At 35.5% G+C, this 22,724-nt stretch overlaps 3 protein-coding genes across 13 annotated transcripts; 2 read left to right on the forward strand and 1 right to left on the reverse strand.

Annotated features, from left to right (window-relative positions):
* Positions 1-454: 454 nt before the first annotated feature.
* LOC101213363 (UDP-glycosyltransferase 89A2) lies at positions 455-2,276 on the forward strand. Its single transcript, XM_031883487.1, has 2 exons — positions 455-593; positions 686-2,276. Exon 2 carries the CDS (start codon positions 704-706, stop codon positions 2,120-2,122), a length of 1,419 nt encoding a protein of 472 aa, XP_031739347.1. The 5' UTR covers positions 455-593; positions 686-703; the 3' UTR covers positions 2,123-2,276.
* Positions 2,277-7,464: 5,188 nt separating this feature from the next.
* Positions 7,465-22,088, reverse strand: LOC101213599 (putative pentatricopeptide repeat-containing protein At1g13630). Of its 11 annotated transcripts, none has more exons than XM_031882192.1 (9): positions 20,992-22,088; positions 18,546-20,705; positions 18,344-18,416; positions 18,153-18,262; positions 15,932-16,008; positions 8,870-8,958; positions 8,712-8,759; positions 8,152-8,292; positions 7,465-7,992 (listed from the first exon to the last, which is right to left on the reverse strand). In XM_031882192.1, the coding sequence occupies exons 1-2, from the start codon at positions 21,431-21,433 to the stop codon at positions 18,655-18,657; spliced, it is 2,493 nt and encodes an 830-aa protein (XP_031738052.1). In that variant the 5' UTR covers positions 21,434-22,088; the 3' UTR covers positions 7,465-7,992; positions 8,152-8,292; positions 8,712-8,759; positions 8,870-8,958; positions 15,932-16,008; positions 18,153-18,262; positions 18,344-18,416; positions 18,546-18,654. The 11 variants fall into 11 exon arrangements, with proteins under 11 accessions (XP_031738052.1, XP_004144470.1, XP_031738044.1 ...); XM_004144422.3 differs by having other exon boundaries at positions 8,152-8,503; XM_031882184.1 differs by having other exon boundaries at positions 8,152-8,503; positions 15,913-16,008.
* On the forward strand, positions 11,524-13,173 carry LOC116402461. Its single transcript, XM_031881712.1, has 2 exons — positions 11,524-12,816; positions 12,937-13,173. The coding sequence occupies exons 1-2, from the start codon at positions 11,524-11,526 to the stop codon at positions 13,171-13,173; spliced, it is 1,530 nt and encodes a 509-aa protein (XP_031737572.1).
* Positions 22,089-22,724: the final 636 nt, after the last annotated feature.

A 22,724-nucleotide genomic window follows, 5' to 3' on the forward strand; every position in this document is an offset into this window, starting at 1 on the left:
TAGACTTCTTTGATTTTTTATTTTCATGAAATAGACCATTAAAATAAATATTTAAGCAAATTTGGAGGGAAACAAATGCTTTAATAGATAATTAAAGCATAATGAACATTATAAATTTAACTTAAATTGATATAACTCATCACATATAAATTTCGAATAAAAAAACTCATAAATACCATTCTTTACCAAATGTCAATATTTGTAATATAATATTATTTAAATAAAATCCTAAAATTTGTGTTTAAAGTTTACTGTAGACTTTTTCACTTCCCATATATATGCAATATAATTTTAATTTTGTCTGTTGTTTACTCATATATACAATAAATATTCTCTTTAAACTTTTTTTTTATTTGTTTTAATACAATAATTTAAAAGATTAGAATCACATCTAATAATCTACATACTCTAATAATAATAATCTAAACTCAATAATAACACAAAGTACAGGTCACATCCGAAAATAGACTATTGTAAACACCACACTCAATACAAAGGGAGAGAAAAAATTCATCATTCCGACAATCACCAACGTTGAGAAACCACAATCTCAAAAGTCTAAACAATTTTCCAATTTATGTCACGTCGTCAATGTAATTTCTCTTTCCCTTGTCTACTTTACTTTTCGAAATACACTCTCCATTCACATCTTCACGTAAAAAAGTCTCTATTCTTTCTACTGCAGAGCTCACTTAACGTCTCGATGTCGTCTTCACTGCCGCCGTCTGCCACCACCCGCCACCTGCTGGTCTTTCCGTACCCAGCGCAGGGACATATGCTCCCACTCCTCGATCTCACCAATCACTTAGCCTCTCATGGGGGCTTCACAATTACCATCTTGGTTACACCCAAAACCCTCCCCCTCCTTCACCCCCTTCTTCAAACCCACCCGTCCATTCAAACCCTCGTTCTTCCCTTCCCTTCTCACCCCAAACTCCCCGTCGGCGTCGAACACGTCAGCCACATTGGCAACCATGGAAATTTTGCCATTGTGGCTGCCCTCCGCCAACTCCACGACCCCATTGTTGATTGGTTCAATTCCCATCCTTCCCCTCCCGTCGCCATCATTTCCGATTTCTTTCTCGGCTGGACCCAACGCCTCGCCGACCATCTTCAAATTCCCAGAGTTGCTTTCTACGCAGTTAGCTCACTCCTCATCCATGTAATGAACTCTTGTTGGGTTCACATTAAAACAGATCATTTTAGTTCTTCCCCTGTCATCGAGTTCAGTGAAATCCCCAAATCACCTTCCTTCAAAAAAGAGCAGTTGCCATCGTTGGTAAAGCAGTACCAGGATTCAGATCCAGATTGGAATTTATTGAGAGACGATGTCTTAGCTAATACATCCAGCTGGGCTTGTGTTGTTGATACGTTCGAGAATTTGGATCTCGAGTATTTAGACCACTTGAGGAAATTGTGGGGCGAAGGGCGTGTATTTGGTGTTGGACCGGTACATCTCATCGGCGCTACAAAGGATGGGCGGAACCCAATTCGAGAGTCGAGTTCAGAGATTCTCACATGGTTAGACAAATGCCCTGATGATTCGGTGGTTTACGTTTGTTTTGGGAGTCAAAAGCAACTGAGTCGGCAGCAACTGGAAGCGCTGGCTTCTGCACTTGAGAAAAGCGGTACTCGATTCGTATGGGTGGTTAAGACAATTCATCAAACAGATGGGAGGTCGAACGGAATACCAGTTGGATTTGAGGATCGTGTGTCGGATCGTGGAATTGTGGTGAAGGGATGGGTGCCGCAAACGGCGATACTTCATCACCGAGCCGTGGGGGGGTTTCTGAGTCACTGTGGGTGGAACTCGGTGGTTGAGAGCATAGCGAACGGAGTAATGGTACTTGGTTGGCCCATGGAAGCGGACCAATTTATCAATGCGAGACTATTGGTAGAAGATTTGGGAGTGGCGGTGCGCGTTTGCGAAGGAGCGAACTCGGTACCTGAATCGGAGGAGTTGGGGAAGATAATCGCTGAGTCTTTGAGCAGAGATTCATCGGAGAAAATGAAAGCGAAAGCGCTGAAAAGAAAGGCCGTGGAGGCAGTGAGGCCTAATGGAAGTTCATGGAAGGACATGCAAGCCTTCATCGATAAGTTGATTCAACTACCTCAAAATTAGATAAATGTAATACATAGTTGCAACTCTGTTTAAAAAAATGTATTTTGTAACGATTTCAATGTGGTTATGATCAAAGTACTTACATTAAACACTTTAAACAATGTCTTGTCTTCCATTTTATTGAAGTCACAATTTAAGTGTCTTAATTTAAGTATCTTTTGAAGTCCATTCTTTTAAAATTAATTTAAGCATCTTATTTTAAACTATTGGTACGAGGTTAACATTGCTAATTTGTTATAATTATTAATAAGTTATCTATCATCACAAACTTAGCTCGACATCTTCAATCTACCACAATAATTAAGTTGGTGCACAAATGTCATTGCAGTTTTGACAATGAAAAATATTATGTTAGGATCACACTAGCAATAAATTTCCACATGCACTGAGGTAAATACATTCTCATTCCTGAAATATTACAAGAAGGGTTAGTTACTCGGGTTATTTGAAAAAAAAGGGTGTTTTAAAAAAGAAATTAGAAAAAATGGGTTTTCAAAACTATTTTCGTAAAACGGGTGTATTTTTTTGTTGTCATTTTTGTATGGTAGGCTCCATTTCTATAAATTATTCTTTTTAAATGTTATTATTATTATATTATTATATTATATTTTTATTATTATTTGATTATAAAAAATTATGAAACAATATATTTAAATAGGAAGGTAATTGGTCTTTATTGTTTAATTTATTCCACTTTTAATAAAATTAACTATTATTTTTTTATATTTGGATGAATTTTTTTAACTTTATAATTTTGACGTTGTATAGATTCAATTTCAATTTTGTAATTTTTGATATTGTATAGATTCAATTTTGGAATGTTCCATTTTTATTAAAAAAATATATATATATTTAATAATTTTAAATTCATAAAAATTAGAAATTATTTGTTATTAAAAATAAAGGTAACAGGAGATGGAAAAATAAATTTAAGAATATGGTATAAATAAATAATAAACCAATTGTGTATGTATACGTGTGTGATTGAAGAATAAAAAGTAAATAATTTTTTTTAATTTTATGAAAATATAATTAAAATAATAATAATAACAATTAAAAATAATAAAATAAATGAGATGGGTCCACCCACGTGTCTTTTAATTCTTTTAAATTGACGGGAGTGAGAAAAAATTTAAAAGAAAATAGAAAATAACTTAGAATGCGTCTCTTTTTAAAATCACCCATTTTATTCAAATAAAACAAAAAATTCACCCATTTTATCCGAAAACTTTTAAAAGGATCCATTTTTATCAATTTTTTTAAAAAACACCCTTTTTTTCAAATCACGGGAGTTCCTCTAACCACTTAGGGGCTGTGGGAGAAAAATGATATTAATAAGGTTATTTAGAAAATTATTTACCAAAATAATGATATTAATAAGGTCATTTTCCCTTTTTCTTCTGTGGGCTCCATGGAACTAATGGTCTCATTTTTTTTTCTCTTTTCTTAGTGGGCTCCACAAAACTATTTTTTCTTTTTTCTTTTTCTTTTCTCTCAATCATTTAATTTCTTTATTTAATTAAAATTTATTAATTCCATTATTCTTCATTTATTTTTTAATTTAATTAAAATGTGTTTCCAACAATATAGTTTAATTTTTTTAATTTAATTAATTGTAACTTAGTTTCTTGTAGTTTAATTCTTTTAATTTAATTAAAATGTAACTTAGTTTTAGGTATTGTAGTTTAATTTTTTAATTTAATTAATTTTGATCCTTTAGTTTAATTTTTTTAATTTAATTAAAGTATGACTTAGTTTTCATGTTTATAGTTTATTTTTAAAATGTTATTTCATTTCAAAATTTTTTATTAATATTATCTTTTGAAAACTACATGTTAAAATATGGTTGTTTCAAAACTATTTATTAAAGTAACGTTCTCTTTTTTTTCTCTTATGGATGAATCTACTTCTTTTTCATTTGTATATAATTTTTATTTTATTATTTCATTTAAATTAAAAAATTTGTGGTGGTTATTTTAAATGAGAAATATTTTAACTAATTTAATAAAATTCTCACCCATTTTAATTAATTCTTATTTTTTAACTTGTATATAATAATAAAGTAACAACATCTTTGAACTAGACGATTTTATCAATTAAGTTTAGTTGAAGAATAACATACATTGATCCATGGATAATCTTCTTGAGGAATTGGGTTTCTCTCACTTAACTTCTTTAAAATTTAATTAAATTAAAACAATTAAACTATAACGTTGGAAATACAATTTAATTAAATTAAAAAAGTTAAACTATAACATTGGAAATACATTTTAATTAAATTGAAAAAAATTAAGAATAATGGAATTAAGAAATTTTAATTAAATTAAGAAATTAAGGGAGGTAGAGAAACGAAAAATTGAAAAAAAAAAATAGTTTTGTGGAGCCCACCACAAGAGGAAGGAGAACAAAAATTACTATCAGTTTTGTAGAGGTTAAATTTGTATAAATATGTTTAGTATTAAAACAACCTGAGAAGGGAAATTAAAGTATTAAAACAAATTTATTATTTTAATCTTTTACCAAAAGAGAAAGTTTTCAAACCTATTTTGAAAATTGTGAAAACCTATTTATTATTTTATTTTTCATTTTTCATCTCAAACATGCGGGTAAAAAAAAATGAAGGATTTATTTAATTTATTTTTAAATAAAAGAAAATTTTATTATTTTATTATTCAAAATCAGAGAGATTAGAGGAGGAGGAAGAAAATATTATTATTTGTTGGGACGTATGTCTGGTTATGAACACCAAACGTCTATTTTTTTTAAATACTAGTCGGATTTTCAACACCTGACCTATTTAAATATATACAATATTAAACTAAGTATTTTTTCAACTACAATAAATCTTCGACTACAATATTTAAATAACTAAATATTTCTTTTATCTCTCAAATTAATGTATTTGTTTATTATAAAATATTTTAATTTACATTTAATTTCTTACTACATCATATTTTTAATAATTAAAAAATATAATTATAAATTTCCATACAATTATAAATTTACAAAATAACCAAATTGGAGAGATAAGACAATGTCTTGAGTTGAACCCAAGACAAAGGAGAGGGAAAACAAAATACTTTTAAAATTATTAAAAACTACAATATTATAATAAATATTTTTAAAAGTAGAATAAATCTCTAAATATTTTTTCATTTACAATATTTAAATTAAACCTCCCTTGTGGAGCCCACCTAACAGTATTTTGCTAAATAGTTTTCTAAATAACATTATTGATATCATTTTTTGATGTTTGGGGTGGGTAGTACAACTCCCACCTGCAGTAATGTAAATACACTCTCATTCCTAAAATATTACACTAATCCATTTTTTGCCTTTTCTTGGAAAGGAGTTTGAATTGAGAATGAGATGATCTTTTTTCCTAGTTGATTGTATGGATAATTGTTTGAAATCAACTCAACCATCTCTATATTTATAAGTTGGTGTTGATTATTTATACTTAGGAACTAAAACACATTTTCGTTTCAGTAAAGAAAGTTTGAAGGTTAAATCATAATAGTAAATTTGAAATTTCAAAAATCTAAAATTTAAACTTTCATGTTTCTCCTACCTCGAACAAGTTTGTCAGATTTGAAATTAATCATGCACCAAAATGAATCTGACAAAGATAGATTTTGTAAAATATGTAGTTCTTTTTTAAAATATTTAAGAACAAATTGACGAACTTTTTTTTTTTTTCATACATTGTATTCTCTTTTTTACAAGGCTTATGTATCGTAATGAATTCATATTTGCTTAAAAACGTATTGAAAATGTATTTTGTTTTGTTTTCTTACCTAAGTAACTACTTAGGTAAATTGTAACGATGTATGCATAAACCAATTTTAAACACAATAATTCAAAGACATAAATCAATATTAACAAGATTTAATAAAATGAGTTGAAGAAAAATGTGTATTTTATGTACCTATATATATATATGACAAAAAAAACCAAGTTTAAAGCTAAATTTATTAACATGACTAACAATATTTAATAAAAATCAATGGAAGAAAAATGTATATTTCATTAACGAAAAAACTCAAATTATAATAGTCTTCACCCCAAACACAACTTATAATAACTTAGTACTTGAATATTTTATCAAACTGTATGGCTTATTTATGAAGTTATCAAACCATAGGAGAGTAAGTTCTAACTTTTAATAACAATAGATACTAATTCTAACTTTCTTCCGTTAGCCAATTTATATATTAAAAATTGTCTTTGAACTTTGTACTTCAGCCCAAAAATACCTCAACTTTTAAAGAGTTTCAAAACATCATTACTCCAAATAGTTTTAGATGGATCTTAAGCATTGTTTGTAGAAGAAAAAAATATGCTTTGAACATTCAAAAGTTCCAAGAAAATACCATTGAACTATAAAGAAAATAATTTAAAAAGAAAAAGAACGTACCACTAATGCTCTCTTACTTCTCTATTTTCATTCTTTTTTAAATGTATTTTCTAAACTTTTAAAAGTTTGAGGTTTATCTTCACCAAACAAACTATTAATTGCAAAAGTATTTTTGAATTGTTTTTGGAAGTAAATATTTGTGACTTCTGAAAATGTAGTGGTATTTTGAAACATAGTACAAAGTTTAGGAATGTTTTCAATAATTTAGCCATCTTTTTTAAAGACCAAATTTACCCATTTTAGTATCTCTCATTCCCATGATCTTTCTATTTGTAGGTTGTATGTGGTTAGCAGCATTGTAGTTTTCTAGATACTTGGCCATAATGTTCTGATGAAAAAGGTTTCATTCCATCTATGATTGATGAATTCTAAATCTTGAAACAAACTAATTTTTCCAAGATAGATTTTTATAAACAGTATGTTATTTAACGTGCTTGTAAGTTTTCAAAGCTTTTGAACCCAAATTGTTATAGTCATGCTAAGTTGTGAAAATGCAATCACATAAATAAGCTTTTGATCTAGGTCAAATTGCTTATCAAAAAAAAAGATTCGCTTAAAGACTTAACAAAGATATATCACTAAACTAATTGCTCAGAGGTTAAAATTCAAATTTATTTCTGATTACGAAAGTTCCTGCATATTGAATAATTTGGCATTAACGAACGTTATTACGATCGATAATATATGATAAACTCCTATCTATCACTGGTAGGTTTTAAAAGTTGAATTAAATTTTTAATATCTACATGCCCAACGGTTATATTTGCAACAGATTTGTTTAAAAGAAAAAAAAAAGACAACTTACTCTTAAAGAGTAAGTTTATATTTAAATTTCAACTTAAAGTAAATTTTGAACCAAACTCTTCTTGCAATCTAATCTGTGAAGGACTAAAATCAAAATAGCATGACCTAAAACTATGAGATAATCTGCCAAAGTGGTAATGAGTATTCCATATTTTAACCCCAACAGAAGTAGATATTATACTTTAGCCCTTGACACAGTGAATGAATCAATAATTTAAAACACAGTAACCAAAAATGAATGCAACATTTTCTTTATTATCACAACTCTTCCAAGATTTAGTAAGAGAAAAGCAAAAAACTTCCAAGTCCCGAGATGTATAGAGTACCAAAATCTGAAGTATATGGTTAAGTATCAAGACAGCACTGACCACGACCCGCTTGACGCCAGGTCACGCTTGTCTCCTTCGAGAAGCAAACTTCACTTGCCTATAAAGACTGATTTCAGTGAATCGCATATTACCACCATTTCATAGGTCTGATTAGCCATCGACGTAGGACATAGGAGAAGAGCATACAACTGAAGCATTCTTAGGTTGCACTAGTTGAAGAAATAGGGAGACTGCAGAACATCTTTGAGATCGAAGTCTCCCCCATCAGGTAAGGGAGGAAATTTTAACGTGGGGAAAGACTTTTAGAAGTTCTCCAATAACTGTAAAAGGAAAAACCACCGAGTTTTAAAGGAAAGAAATTCCGGTACAGAAAAAGACAACAAGAATATAGTTCTGTTGATCAAAAGAAGAACATCGCTTGCCTCGACAACAACCAAGATAATTTAGTTGATCAAGTACACATGGGGAGAGATACTTACATTCTCCAGAATAGGAGCCTCATATAGCTCAACGAACTTCTCCACTTCTCCCAACTATTCAGTTCTTCGACATCACATGCATGGGTCCAATATGAATCATGGACTCCTGTGATGGAACAATGTAATATGAATCATGGACTCCTGTAATGGAACATTGTAAGAGGAGATATGATCACCATTGAACATTGGAATTCACTGAGTACGTTAAGGTAAAAGGACCCAGTTGGAAAAGAAAAAGAAAAAAAACGAAGTGAAGCTGCAAAATTTAGGCCTGCCCTTTTGCAGGCAACGACAGTCTTCATCATATGAGAACCATCAAGGGAAATGCTGTTCTCTGACGTCTAGCCACGACCTACAGAAAATAATAAAAAGTTGACTGTCTGGTAAACATATCCTGCAGCACAATTCGACTACTGCCTACAGTGGCCCTTCCTAAGCAAGTTAATGTCTCTAGACAACACAGACATGCAATATTTTTGTGGGGTATTCAACAAAAATCTGAAAATCAGGGTCTAAAATTTTGTAAGTGAAACCAACAGAGAAAAGAGAATACTAGCTACCTTGTCAGTTTCTCGTTGTAGAGATAACACTTGCAAGGAAGTCCTGGTCTGCAACAAGTCAAGTACAGCTCTTCAGTAAAATACAGAAAAAACAATAACCTTCCACAAGTTGTTCAAAACACAGAAACATAAATTTCACAAATTCAGTAGAGCTTTACAGAATGACTTCCTAGTTGCCGACAAGGCTGCACCACTATCAATCGAAGAGGAGTGGTCCATCGAACTGGCTGATTTCTGAAGCTATTACCTGTGGAAAATCAAATGTGTGGATGCTCATAGAAAAGCTACATTTCATTGATAGGCAAGAAGGCAGAAGAACAATTACTGACATACAGATAATATCAGATTCATAAGTGTAGTTATAAAATCAAGTTTTCATTTTTTATGAAAACGACACCTTTCGTTGAGAAAAAATGAATACAAGGGCAAACAAAAAAACCAGTCCAATAAAGCAAACCTATTAACAGAAAGAGGACCAATTAAGTAAATGTTTTCTATGGAATAATTACAAAAACTCTTTGAAATCGATGCTCAAAGAGACATGTGAAATCTAACCAAAGACCAAATCCCTATCATTCCTCTCCTCCCTAATGTACCACATAACTGTGCACACCTCGGCACGCAAAAGAAATCCCCCTTTATCTCTGAAAGGGGAATGGAGGAGGAACTCCTAGATGGTCGCTTTGACACTCCACATGCCAACAAAGCTTAACATCAAACTCTTGGAAGAAAGAGCTCTACATAACCGAGTAAACTGGCAGTCCCAAAAGAGATGATCAAGGTCTTCCTCCACCTTCCGATAAAGCAAGCAACAAAAGGGCCCAACAAACAAAGTTTTCCTAACAAGTGTGTCAAAGGTGTTAACCCGACCAAGCAAGACTTGTCAAATAAAGAACCTAAATTTCTTAGGAACCATAGTCCTCCAAACCACATCAAAAACCGACTCCATAAGGGGGCAGGATCCAACAACAAAATAAACAAAGATTTACATGTATAACCCCCACTATCCTTTCTCCCTTCCCTAGAACAACACCCCTCAAGCAAGGAAATAAAAGAGGTCACCTCTATCATCTCCCTATTGGTCAAGTTACGACAAAACCCAAAAGAGAAAGACACAGCGTTCTCAAACCCGACCAAAAGATTCGAGATCATACAAATTTTAGAAGAGGATAAATGATCAAGGTGTGAAAATAAAGGAAATTCTCCCCCACCCACTCATCCTCCCAAAAGTAAGTGTCTTTACCATCCCCCACAATACAACTAATAAACCAAGAGAAAGTAGAAATCTCAAGCGAAATATCTTTCCAAGGATTTCGAAATGTGCTTTTGACCCCTTTTGTCGTCCACTCAAAGGGATGGGAGCCATGATTGCTCACAATAATCTGATAGATCCCCCATAGTAAAGGTGTATTCCCGTAGAGACAAGAATAGGATGAAGAAAGAATGATTGAGTGTTAGTTGGTATTTTTCTATTTGTGTGGGCCCTTAGGAATGTGTTTGTTAGAGTGTGGCCAAGTATTTTGTTATTTCTCTAAGCAATTACTTAAGTGTCTTGAGTGGGAGAGTATGGGTATCTTTTTGGACATATAATTTTGGTATAGACTCTCAATAGAGGAGTGTGGAGAGATTGGGGAGCTCTCAAATCCTTCCCCACAGTTGATAAATAAAATTGTGGCCAAGGCCTCAACAATTTTGGTATCAGAGCCAACTTTTCTGGTATGGTTGGTAAGATGGAAGCTAGGGTAATTGAACTGGAAGAAGGTTTAGAGGGAGTAACCACAAGGATGACTGAAATGGAAAGTAGAGTAGAAGCAAAATTTTTACAAGCAGAAGAATGACAATTAGCATTTGAAAGGAAAATGGATAAACAATTTGCGAAAGTAGAAGTTCAAAGGACAATGGCTGAACAAAAGATTGAGGATAATCTGTCAAAATTGAGTGAGGATATGAAATTGTTAATACAAGGGATGGAAGTGATGGAAACTGCTTCAAAAGGATCCACATCTAGTGAAAGAACGATTACGAACAAGGGAAAGGGAAAGAGAATAATGAATGAGAAACAAGTTCAGGAAGAAAAAAGTGAACAAAACACTAACTCGGTGGTGGATGAGGGAGTTGGAGTACCATGTGCATCAAATATCTGTGAGATACCCCTTTTCGACATGAGGCTACGAAAACTGAAGGTGCCGATATTTAAAGGGGATGAAGAAGAGAACGTGGATGGATGGCTACATCGTGTGGAGCGCTATTTTGTGGTGAATAGATTGACGGAGAGAGATAAGTTGGATGTGGCGGTCCTGTGCTTAGAGGGGGAAGCTTTGAATTGGTATCAATGGAAAGAGGATAGAAAGAAAATCGACAGCTGGGCAGAATTCCGACAACTTCTGTGGGCAAGATTCAAGTCGTCCGACCAGGGAGATAACACGCAAGGTTGATGAAATTACGGCAGGAGACCACTGTGAGGGATTACCGGCGGCGATTTGAACAATTTTCAGTCGGCCTTAAAGATATGAGTGATGCAGCCCTAGAAAGTAAGTTTGTGTGTGGGCTGAAGGAAGAGATCCAAAGTGAGATCTGAAAATTGAATCCAGTGGGCCTAGAGGCTAAAATGTTAATGGCCCAAATAATTGAAGAGGATCAAGTGGTTCAATTAAAGAGAAGTCATGGGACAAGTGGAAACTCTAATTTATCAATTAAAATGCTGAGTAGTGGGAGAAGCAGATCGAGAAGTTAAACTGGGTCAAAGGCATCAGATCGGGTCGCTACATCACGAACGATTACGATTAACCCTAGCCGAAATTTGTCCACGACGATGACTTCGCCGCAGGAATCAGGAGCGAAGAGTACGATGTCTCAACCATACCGCCAAATGACTGACAACGAAATGCGAATAAAGAAGGAAAAAGGTTGGTGTTTTAGATGTGACAAGAAGTTCAGTCCAGAGCACCGCTGTAAAAGACGTGAATTAAACATCATTGTTGTTCAAGAAGGGGAAGACTTAAGTGAAGAAACCGATCAAGTGGGGGAAGAAATCGAAACCAACGGGAATGACGAAATCAATACAGAAATAGCGAATTTGTCGCTAAATTCATTGGTAGGTCTCAATTCATCGAAAACCATAAAAATTAAAGGAGAAATAAGGGGACGTGAGGTTGTGGTGCTGATCGATGGGGGAGCCACGCACAATTTTATTGCAGAAGAGGTAGTCAAAGAGCTAAAAATTTCAGTAGAAACCATGGATGCATATGGGGTTGTTCTAGGAACCGGAGGTGTAGTCCGAGCAACCGGTGTGTGCAAGGATGTAAACCTGAAAATTGCCAATTTATCAATCACTCACAATTTTCTCCCTCTACCACTCGGGAGTGTTGACGTTATATTAGGAGTTACTTGGTTGGAAACGTTAGGGAAAGTAATTTTTGATTATAAGTTGTCGGAGATGGAATTCTCATCGGGAGAATGGGTGGTAATTCTTCAAGGGGATAGAAGTTTAGTAAGATCCCAAGTGTCACTGAAATCGATGATGAAAACATTTGAGAAGGAAGATCAAGGCGTGTTGATCGAATTAAGTACAGTTGAACAGTGGGGAGCGGGCGAAGCAAGGGAACACATAGCAAACTACTTGAGTAAACTACAACCAGAAATTCAGAAAGTTCTTCAGTCCTTTAGCGTGTTTGAACCAAGTAATCAATTACCCCCACCTCACGATCATGATCATGCTATTGAATTAGAACCAGGGGCTCGTGCAATGAACGTGCGCTCGTATCGTTATCCTCAATTTCAGAATGATGAGATAGAGAAACTAGTTAAGGAAATGTTGCTAGCCGGAATAATTCAACCAAGCAAAAGTGTCTTTTCAAGCCCGATGCTCCTTGTTAAGAAAAAGGATGGTAGCTGGCGATTTTGCGCTGATTACCGAGCACTGTACCTTGCCACTATACCAGATAAGTATCTGATTCCTATTGTTGATGAACTGTTAGATGAATTATTTGGGGCAACCATATTCTCTAAAATTGATTTAAAGTCAGGTTATCATCAAATTCGGGTCCAGGCGGCCGATGTACATAAAACAGTTTTTCGAACCCACGAAGGGCACTATGAGTTCCTTGTGATGTCGTTTGGGTTGAAGAATGGGTTCGGCAACATTCCAATCAGTCATGAATGATGTTCTTCGCCCATATTTAAGCAAGTTTGTTTTGGTTTTCTTTGATGACATCTTAATTTACAGCAAGTTCTTGGAGGAGCATTTGCACCAATTGGCAATGGTTTGGGAACTCTAGTAACTCATCAATTGGTAGCCAACTTCAAAAAATGCCAATTTGCAGTTGGCAGAATTGAATACTTGAGCCATGTCATCTCTTCAGAGAGGGTGGCAGTGGATCCAACAAAAATAGAAGCGATGGTTAAATGGTCAGCACCCAAGAACGTGAAGGAGCTACGTGGGTTTTTGGGGCTAACAGGGTAATATCGGAAATTCGTTGCAAACTACGGTTCTATTGTGCTGCCCCCTTGACACAACTGTTAAAGAAAGGTAACTTTAAGTGGAATGAGACGACCGAGAACGCATTTCAGCAGTTAAAAGTCAGCAATGATGTCTGTCCCGATGCTAGGTATTCCTGATTTTTCACAAAGTTTTGTGCTGGAAACTGATGCTTCGGGTGTGGGTATTTGGGCTGCCCTAATGCAAAATCAACAACCAGTGACCTTTTTCAGTCAAGCTTTATCTATTACCCATAGGTTTAAGGTTGTTTATGAACGGGAGCTTATGGCAATAGTGCTGGCTGTTCAAAAATGGCAACCATATCTATTGGGTGAGCCTTTTGTGGTGCATACAGATCAGAAAAGTTTGAAGTTTCTTCTTGAACAACGGGCTATCGGAGGAGAATATAAGAGGTGGATCGCTAAACTATTGGGGTATAATTTTGTGATTGAGTACAAGAAAGGATTGGAGAACAAAGCGGTCGATGCCTTATCGAGATTACCACCGGTATTTGAATTGGGCCTCATAAGTGTTGTGGGCGGGGCAAATCCTTCGGTTTTCATCGATCAAGTGGCTGGAAATGAACCTCTTAACAATATTCGATTATCCTTGATAAATGGACAGCCAGCTCTGGAGGGATATTTCGCTACAAGGAGAGGTTCTATGCTATCACGGTCGTTTGGTTCTTCCAGAGGATTTACCTACTATTCCTTTATTATTAGCTGAATTCCATAACAGCCTGGTAGGGGGACATCATGGTGCATTGAAAACATATCAAAGGCTAGCAAGGGAGGTCTATTGGCAAGGTATGAAAGCACATATCCACACCTATGTTGCTGAATGTTCGGTGTGTCAGCAAGCCAAATATTTGTCTTTAACTTCGACTGGTCTACTTCAAGCATTACCCATTCCGAACCGTGAATGGAAAGATATTAGTATGGATTTTATTGAGGGCCTCCCCAAATCCGAGGGTTATGATGCCATATTGGTAGTTGTGGATCGTCTTTCCAAGTATGCACATTTCATTCACTTGTAGCATCCATTTGGTTCAAAAGTGGTTGCTACTATGTTAATGCAAGAGATTATTCGTTTGCATAGATGCCCCCGAAGTATAGTGTCGGATCATGATCGTATTTTCACAAGCCTATTCTAGGAAGAGTTGTGGAGGTTTTTGGAAACTCAGTTGAGACAAAGCACCACTTATCACCCCCAAACGGATGGCCAAACTAAAGTTGTCAATCAAGGGATGGAGAAGTATCTACGGTGTTTTGCTACGAACACACCTAAACAGTGGGCTAAATGGCTAGCTTGGGCTGAATTGAGCTATAATACAAATGTCCATACAGCTACATTGATGACCCCCTTCAAGGCCCTCTATGGTCGACCACCCCCTCTATATTATCGTATGTGAAGGACTCGAGCTCGGTGAATGAAGTAGACCATTTGATGGAAGAAAGAGATGAAATTATGGGCGTTTTGAAGGCCAATTTACTGAAAGCACAGCAGCAAATGGTCAAATATGCTAATGCTAAAAGATGAGAGGTGCAGTTTGAGGTTCATGATTGGGTTTATGTGAAGTTACGCCCTTACCGACAGTCCTCTCTCGGTCGTTTTAAGCACCCCAAATTAGCCCCAAGATTCATTTGTCCATTTATGATCGTGGCACGAATTGGTCCGATTGCATACCGTTTGGCCCTTCCCAAGGAATCGCTTATACACCCGGTCTTTCATGTTTCTGTTCTTCGCAAGGCAATGAGTTCAAACAAGCCACTATTCCCAATTCCAAAAGATTTGGCTGCTGATTTCTATGCAAGTGTCTCCGATAGAAGTATTGGGAGTTCGCAAAACAATAGAGGAGGGCAACTTAGAAGTTTTGATCCATTGGAGCGAGGGTACACTTGAAAGTGCAACGTGGGAACAAGCCACTCTTATTCAAGAACAGTTTCCTGAATTCCACCTTGAGGACAAGGTGGCTCTTTGAGGGGCGGGTAATAATGATAGACCCCTCATAGTAAAGTTGTACTCCCGTAGAGACAAGAATAGGAAGAAGAAAGAATGATTGAGAGTTGGTTGGTATTTTTTCATTTGTGTTAGCCCTTAGGAATGTGTTTGTTAGAGTGGGGTCATGTATTTTGTTATTTCACTGAGCAATTACTTAAGTGTCTTGAGTGGGAGGGTATAGGTATCTTTTTGGACATATAATTTTGGTATAGACTCTCATTCGAGGAGTGTGGAGAGATTAGGGAGCTCTCAAATCCTTTCCCACAGTTAATAAATAAAATTGTGGCTAAGGTCTTAACATAATCCTATAAAGAACTAAGTTCAAGAGAAAAGCACCAAAGCCACTTTGCCAACAACACCCTGTTGCAAATTTTAATATTACCAATCTCTAAACCCCCATGATTCACCGAACATCCCATCACCTCCCAAATCGCCACCAGGTGGGACCTGCGAACTGCCTCCACCCCTTCCCATGAGAAATCTCTCATGTACTTTTCAATGTTCTTACACACTAAGCTAGGAGCCTCATATAGCTCAACGAACTTCTCCTTAAGTATTCTATTCATTTCGTTGACATCACATGCATGGGTCCAATATGAATCATGGACTCCTGTAATAGAACATTGTAAGAGGAGATGATCACGATTGAACATTGGATTTCACTGAGTTCGCTAAGATAAAAGGACCCAGTTAGGAAAGAAAAAGGGGGAAAATGAAGTGAACCTGCAAAGTTTAGGCCTACCATTTTGCAGGAGACAACAGTCATCATCATACGAGAACCATCAAGGAAAATGTTGTTCTCTGACGTCTAGCCATAACCTACAGAAAGAATAAAAATTAAATTAACTATCTGGTAAACACATCCTGTAACACAATTTGACTACTGCCTACAGTGGCCCTTCTTAAGCAAGTTAATAAACTTGAAGCATCTCTAGACGACCCAAACATGCAATATTTTTGTGTGGTATTCAACAAAAATATGAAAATAGTAATAAACAGATTGAAGCCACCCAATAATGCCTGATCTGGTTGCCCCTTATTTAACATAGGGTCTAAAATTTTATAAGTCAAACCAACAGAGAAAAGAGAATACTAGATACCTTGTGTTAGGTACTAGATATTTAGTAAGATGTCAGTTAAGGGGTGTAAGGGTAGTTGGATAAGATAAGAAGTTACTAGTAGTTATTGTCTAAGGACGGTTACAAGTAGTTATTGTGTAAGTGTGGTTACAACTTGTTATAAATAGAGGAAAGGTTAGTGAGAGTAGGGCATTCGGTGGAGTGATCTAGAACTTGGGTTAGAGAATTCAAGAGGGAGGTTCCAAGTGCCTTATACTTGGGTTTATTTTGTATTTTCTTATAGTCACATTATAATAAATTTAGATCTTGTTCTCGTTAGGAAATACCTAACAAATTGGTATCGTTAGATCTTGTTCTAGTACCTAACACCTTGTCAGTTTCTCGTTGTAGAGACAACACTTGGAAGGAAGTCCTAATATGCAACAAATCAAGTACAATTGTCCAAGTTTGTATACCGTTCAAGACACAGAAACATAAATTACACAAATTCAGTAGAGCTTTACAACATGGCTTCCTAGTTGTTGGCCAGGTTGCACCACTGGCAATCGAAGAGGAGTGGTCCATCAAACTAACTGATTTTCGGAAGAAATAACCTATGGAAAATTAAATGAATGGTCGATGGAGGTGGATTAATTTATCAATGCTTGGCTATTGGGAGAAGATTTGGGAGTTGTGGTGCGTGTTTGCGAGGGGCCAAACTCGATGCCTGAATCGAAGGATATGGGGAAGGTAATTGTCGAGTCTTTGAGCAGAGATACTTCGAAGAAGATGAAAGCGAAAGCGGTGGAGGCAGTAGGGGGAAATGGGAGTTATCATGAAAGGACATGGAAAATTTGGTCAATAAGTTGATCCACCTTCCTCTATCTCTAAGCACATGACATTGACATCTAGAGATGTCTATTTAACCTGTGTGCCACCTCGAACTGGGTGGAGAATCCTGATAACACGGCGAATGGGGGAGGGAATGGGAAAAAATTTTCCCCGTTAGCAACACGGGGCCGAAGACGGGGAATACATTCCCCGACCCTGACCCCGCTTCGATCCCCCGCCCCAAACAAAAATATAGTTATATATATATACACACACATATATAATTAAATATAAATATTTATTTATTTGTTTATTAACTTATTTAATAATATGTAAAAGAGTAAAAAAAACATATTTCGAAATTCTTTCTTTCTTTTCTCTATTCCATTTCTTTATTTTTTTTTACTAATTCTATTTTCTTTATTTAAAACTTCAACTAGCTACAGTAAACACTATTTCAAAACTCTCAATTTATGACCTATTTGCTACAATTTTTACTATTGAGCATTCTATCATTTTTTTATTTGCTACAGGGTTTACTATTTTTTTATCAAACAAAATAGTCTACACATCAAACACATACTATTATAACCCAAACTAAATTAATCTACACTCATACACAAACTATTCTAATAACGTAGGACTATAATAACTCACTCCTTGTCCCAAACACCCACTACATATCTTGGGAAGTGTTTGGTTCAAAGAATTGAGGGGAATGGACTCCTTGTTTAGCCTAAGGAGTTTGTGGTTTCCACACCGAAAAAGAATACAAATGTATATCTTATTAACTCACTACATTGTGGGCCCTACGAGTTCACAACTCCACTCCTTGTCCTAAACAACCAGTCGAAATATCCTTGGTTGGTATTTTGAAATTTTGTTTCGATTTGAAGCAATTCTCTGTCATATTTAACAAATATGAGTTCTAAAGTGATGACCCTCAGATTCGAAAAATTCATATGCAATGAAATCATGTAGAAATATGTTTAGATATTTCTTCCCCTCTAACAACAATTGACCAGGGGCATGGACATAAGAATATCTCCACGAGTGGGAAGCTATATACCTTACCTTCGATAAAACTAGTGCAAGAAATCAAGCCCATGAGAGTCATCAAGATGATTTTCCTTCGTGGCATAAAGTTTGATATATTCCACGGTGGGAAATTTATCCTCTACACCCTGCAACATACCCAAGCAAGTTGTATAACTAATTGTTAACTTCTTTGAAGGTTTTAGCAAATAAAGGGCAAGAAGAAAAACCTTAAATTAAAAGGTTCTTCACAATAAAACAAATGAATGATGGCTTCCTAACTATGAAAATCCCATGTGAAACCTGGAAAGTCAAAGTAGTAGTTTGAAAATAATAGTCAAGTTTTGATGTGCCATGGTCACAACAATAATAGAAATTAGAATCTAGGGGCAAAATCCATAGTTGAATTTTGATTTAGTTCAAGCATTGTACCTTGTGCCAAAGGACGAGTTATCTAGAACAGCTCGATGTGATCAAACGATTACTTCAGATGGATCAATGAGAAATAAAGTCATATTCAACCGCGATATCGAGGAATGGATCAATGTGAAATAAAGCCAGATTTAACCACCATAGCAAGGAATTCAAACACTGAACTGTTATTGCCCTGTTGATGGAAAGCATTAAGCACCGTCTTACAAATTTCAGGATCAGGAGTTACGCCTTCAGATAACATCATAACAAAGAAGTACTTTGCTTCAGTAATTAGACCCCTTTTGCAAAGCCGATTAATGACAGCACTGTAATCTCTAATGGAAATAACAAAACCCTTAGCCAGCATTTGATTGAAGTACCCTAATGCTTTAGAGACCTGACCCTTTGCACAATGTGCTTTAATTATTGTCATATAAGTAACTTTTTTCAAGGTAATATTTCGATCCTCGATAGAAACTACCATTCGATCAACATCCTTCAGGTCACCAAATATACAAAGAGCATTAATAAGTACTTTATAAGTTACTTGGGTAGGATCACAATTATGGAGCAACATCATATTATAAAGCTGGAGAGCTTTGGTAATTTCTTTTCCCTTGCAAAAACATTGGATAATCGTGTTATATGTGACTGAATCTGGCAATAGACCCTTTGCATACATATACTCTAGCAACTGGAGGGATTCATGCATCTTATTTTGTCTGCAAAGTCCTTTGATTAGTACAGTATAAGTTACATGAGTTGGAACAACAGCGTTTGCTTCCATCTCATGAAGAAAATGAAACATTTCCTGCATGTTTCCCACTTCACAGTACGCATTCATAAGGGTAGTATAAGTTACCACACTAGGTACCAATCCTTTCAACCTGATGACTTCCAACATCTTTCGAGCCTCCATTAGGTCTCCTCTTCTGCAGAATCCATTGATAAGAGTGTTGAAAGTGACAACACTAGGAGTGATCCCCCTCTCAATCATTTTGTAATATAGCTGCATAGCCTCAGCAATACCATCAAGTCTTACGTAACCATCAATCATAATATTATACAATACAACATCCTCCATCAAATCCATGCGAGTCCAAGTATCAAAATAATTTCTTGCCTCAGATATATTTCCATTTTTAAATAGACCTAACAGTACAGCACGCTGAGCAAAGTGGTGTGGAAATTTTCTCTTCAAGCGCATTTGTTCATATAGTTGGTAAGCCCTTTGTACAAACCCTTCCTTGCATAGACCATGAATGAGGATTGAATATACTATAAAATCAGGTTCTAAACGTAGAGTTTCCATTTCATCAAACAATGTCAATGCTTCTTCTATACGTCCAACTTTACACAAACAGCTAAGTAGCATATTGTAGAAAATGACATTCAACTTAAACCCCCTCGAAAGAGTTTCTTGCCGCAGTTTGAGAGCTTCCTCGATATTTCCCATCTGACAATGTCCACAAATCAGTGTTGTGTATGTCACAAGATCTGGATTTAAACCTTGCAGCAACATTTTCTGGACAACTTTACGAGCCCCACTCATCAAACCAAGCAGGAGAAATCCTTTGGCAAGTGTGTTGTATGTTACTACATCAGGTTCCACACCATGCTTTTCCATGTCATCTGTGAATCCCAAAGCTTCGTCCATGGATCCTGCTACACATAACCCATGAAGAAGAATATTATAACTGAAGGAATCATGAAGAAGTCCATTCTTGACCATCAAACAAAAAAATGACCTCGCAACATCTATCAGTCCCACTTTGCAAAACTTTGACATAATGGTATTAATAGACACAATAGAAGGTCCAACTACTTTATTGCTATCATGTAGAAATGAAATCGCATCTTCTAACTTGGATTGCTCACATAGGCCGTGTATAAGAATTGAGGTAGTACATTCACTCTGAGGAGCTCCACTAACTTTGATCTCATTATATACATCCCACATAATATCAGTGTGCCTCATGTTATGCAATAGAGAGTTATAAGTTGGAACTGAAGCTTGGAAATTTAGATCCTTCATCTTTGCAATGACAAAGAGGGCATCATGGATCATTTCATGTCTAGAGTACGCAAATGCCAGCATATCCCATACCAAACCATTTGAATCCCAGTTCCTGAATTTTTCCAAGAGCAGATCACAAATGATAGACGCAGAACCCAACCCTAGCAGAGAGTAAATATGGAAAAAGACATAAACGACGTGAAATAGAAATTCCAATATCAACAAAAGAAAAATGGATTAGTGAATGCAAAATAAGGATGGTCTAAACAAAAATAAGGAATTTAACTCTAGTTTATGCACATTCTCATGATAGTTCTAAATCTCTTAGTTCAGCCAATATATACACTAGACATTAAGAAAGAAAATTCCCGACTTCTCTGCTTTTCCCAGCAGCTCCCCTTAACATCAGCCAATAAATCATAACAAAAGAAAGTCCAAGAACTATACCTTGGTCCACAATCAAATTCTTTATAACGGAATCCAACTCCTTGAATCGTCCTTTACCCGCTAAAATATGAGAAACAACAAACTGAGAGAATATAGAATGCCGAAATCCGTACTCGTTTATTAAAAAATAGAAAAAAGCCACAGCAACATCAGGCTTAAGAGTTCTCAAGCGATCAAGAACACCATCCACTACAGTCTCACTCAAAGTAGAAACAACAGTTCGAAAGTTACACCCACCAACATAGGCTCTAAACCCAAGGGAATTCAAACCTATGAGAATTTCCCGAACTGAGTCGTTCTGATCCGAAACGAAAGAGGTAGTGACGGTTGCCGGTTCAAGCCGGGCGGCAGACACTGAAACTGAAGGCCTAGCAAGGATGACAGAACTAAGAGAAGCGAATATCCAATGTAATGGCTTACATTGATGAGCACGGCTAAGCATGGAAACGTGAGCAGGATTGGGAGAAAACCTGCCTTCTTGTCGTCGGGTTTAGCAAACCAATGGGTTTTAATAGTTGACAAAGGCAGGGCGAATATCAAGTAGACCATCCCCTAACTGATCAACTGGAGGTTGAATATAGGCTGTTTCCATCAACAACTGAACCAAACAGCATCCAAGCTGGAAGGTAATACGAACCAGAATTGAGACAGTGGACAGAAAATGAAAAACAAAAACCTTCACATGAGCCTCCTGGCCCCAAAGCTTTAAATCATCGTGCTCCTTGACTATCAAATTTACTTGCTGCAATTTCTATTGTTTCATCAGCTTGGTGACTTTTTTCTTCAATCTGTCATGATCTTTGGCTAGCTTCTCCTGCTGTTCGGCCACAGGCTCAGTTTCTTCTTCAAAACTTCAAAAGGCAGTTGATGGATAAGAAAAAGAAAAAAATGTGATGGTAAACATATGTAGTTTCTCCGAAGAAGTTTCGAAAAGTGAGAAGCTGAGCAAACAAACTTGAAGACGAAGAACTCAAAGCGAAGTTAAAATTTTCAAAGTAGTGGGAAAATGGAGAAGAGAATCAGGGTGGGTGCCATTAAACCCTCCTTAAACCTACGTCTCCCTCCCTTCACCCGTTCTTCAAGCGAGCTCAAAACTCGACCCATTTTGTCCCCGCGTCGTGTTAATACGCTCGTCGTATTGGGCCTCGTCGGCTTTTAGCCACAACGGGCTTTCGGGAAATTTTGGCCCACATTTTGTAAGAATATGTATAAAATTTTCTAAGAATATGTATAAATTAGAAAGATTTAATCAAAAGAACTAAGAAATATATGCGGTAGTAATATATATCTGACAAATCACAACCAAAAAAAAAAAAGTGACAAATCACAAAAGAAAGGATGAAGAAATCACTGTCCGCACCTAAATAAATTTGTAAGATTCTTAATAGGGTGATGAAAATAATTATATAAGTTTATATTTAATTATTACATTATTCCATATTACAAAAGATTTCGTTTTATATTAAAAACAAATTGTTTATATGATAAAACTATACATTAATTAGTAGCATAAACAAGAAAGTTATCATTTACCTAATAAATTTGTGTTTAACATGAATAAATAAATAATTTGAAATTAATTTCAAAAATCATATATAATAAATAATGGAGTTCAAAGAATATTATAGTTTATTATAAAATAGAGTTCAAGTGGTGCGTTAAATGTGGTCATTTTGAACGTGTTGGCCATAATCGAAAAAAATGCAAGTTTTCTTTATTAAACTAGTTTTTTC

The sequence above is a fragment of the Cucumis sativus genome, chromosome 3 (assembly GCF_000004075.3).
Source record: "Cucumis sativus cultivar 9930 chromosome 3, Cucumber_9930_V3, whole genome shotgun sequence".
NCBI lineage: Eukaryota > Viridiplantae > Streptophyta > Magnoliopsida > Cucurbitales > Cucurbitaceae > Cucumis > Cucumis sativus.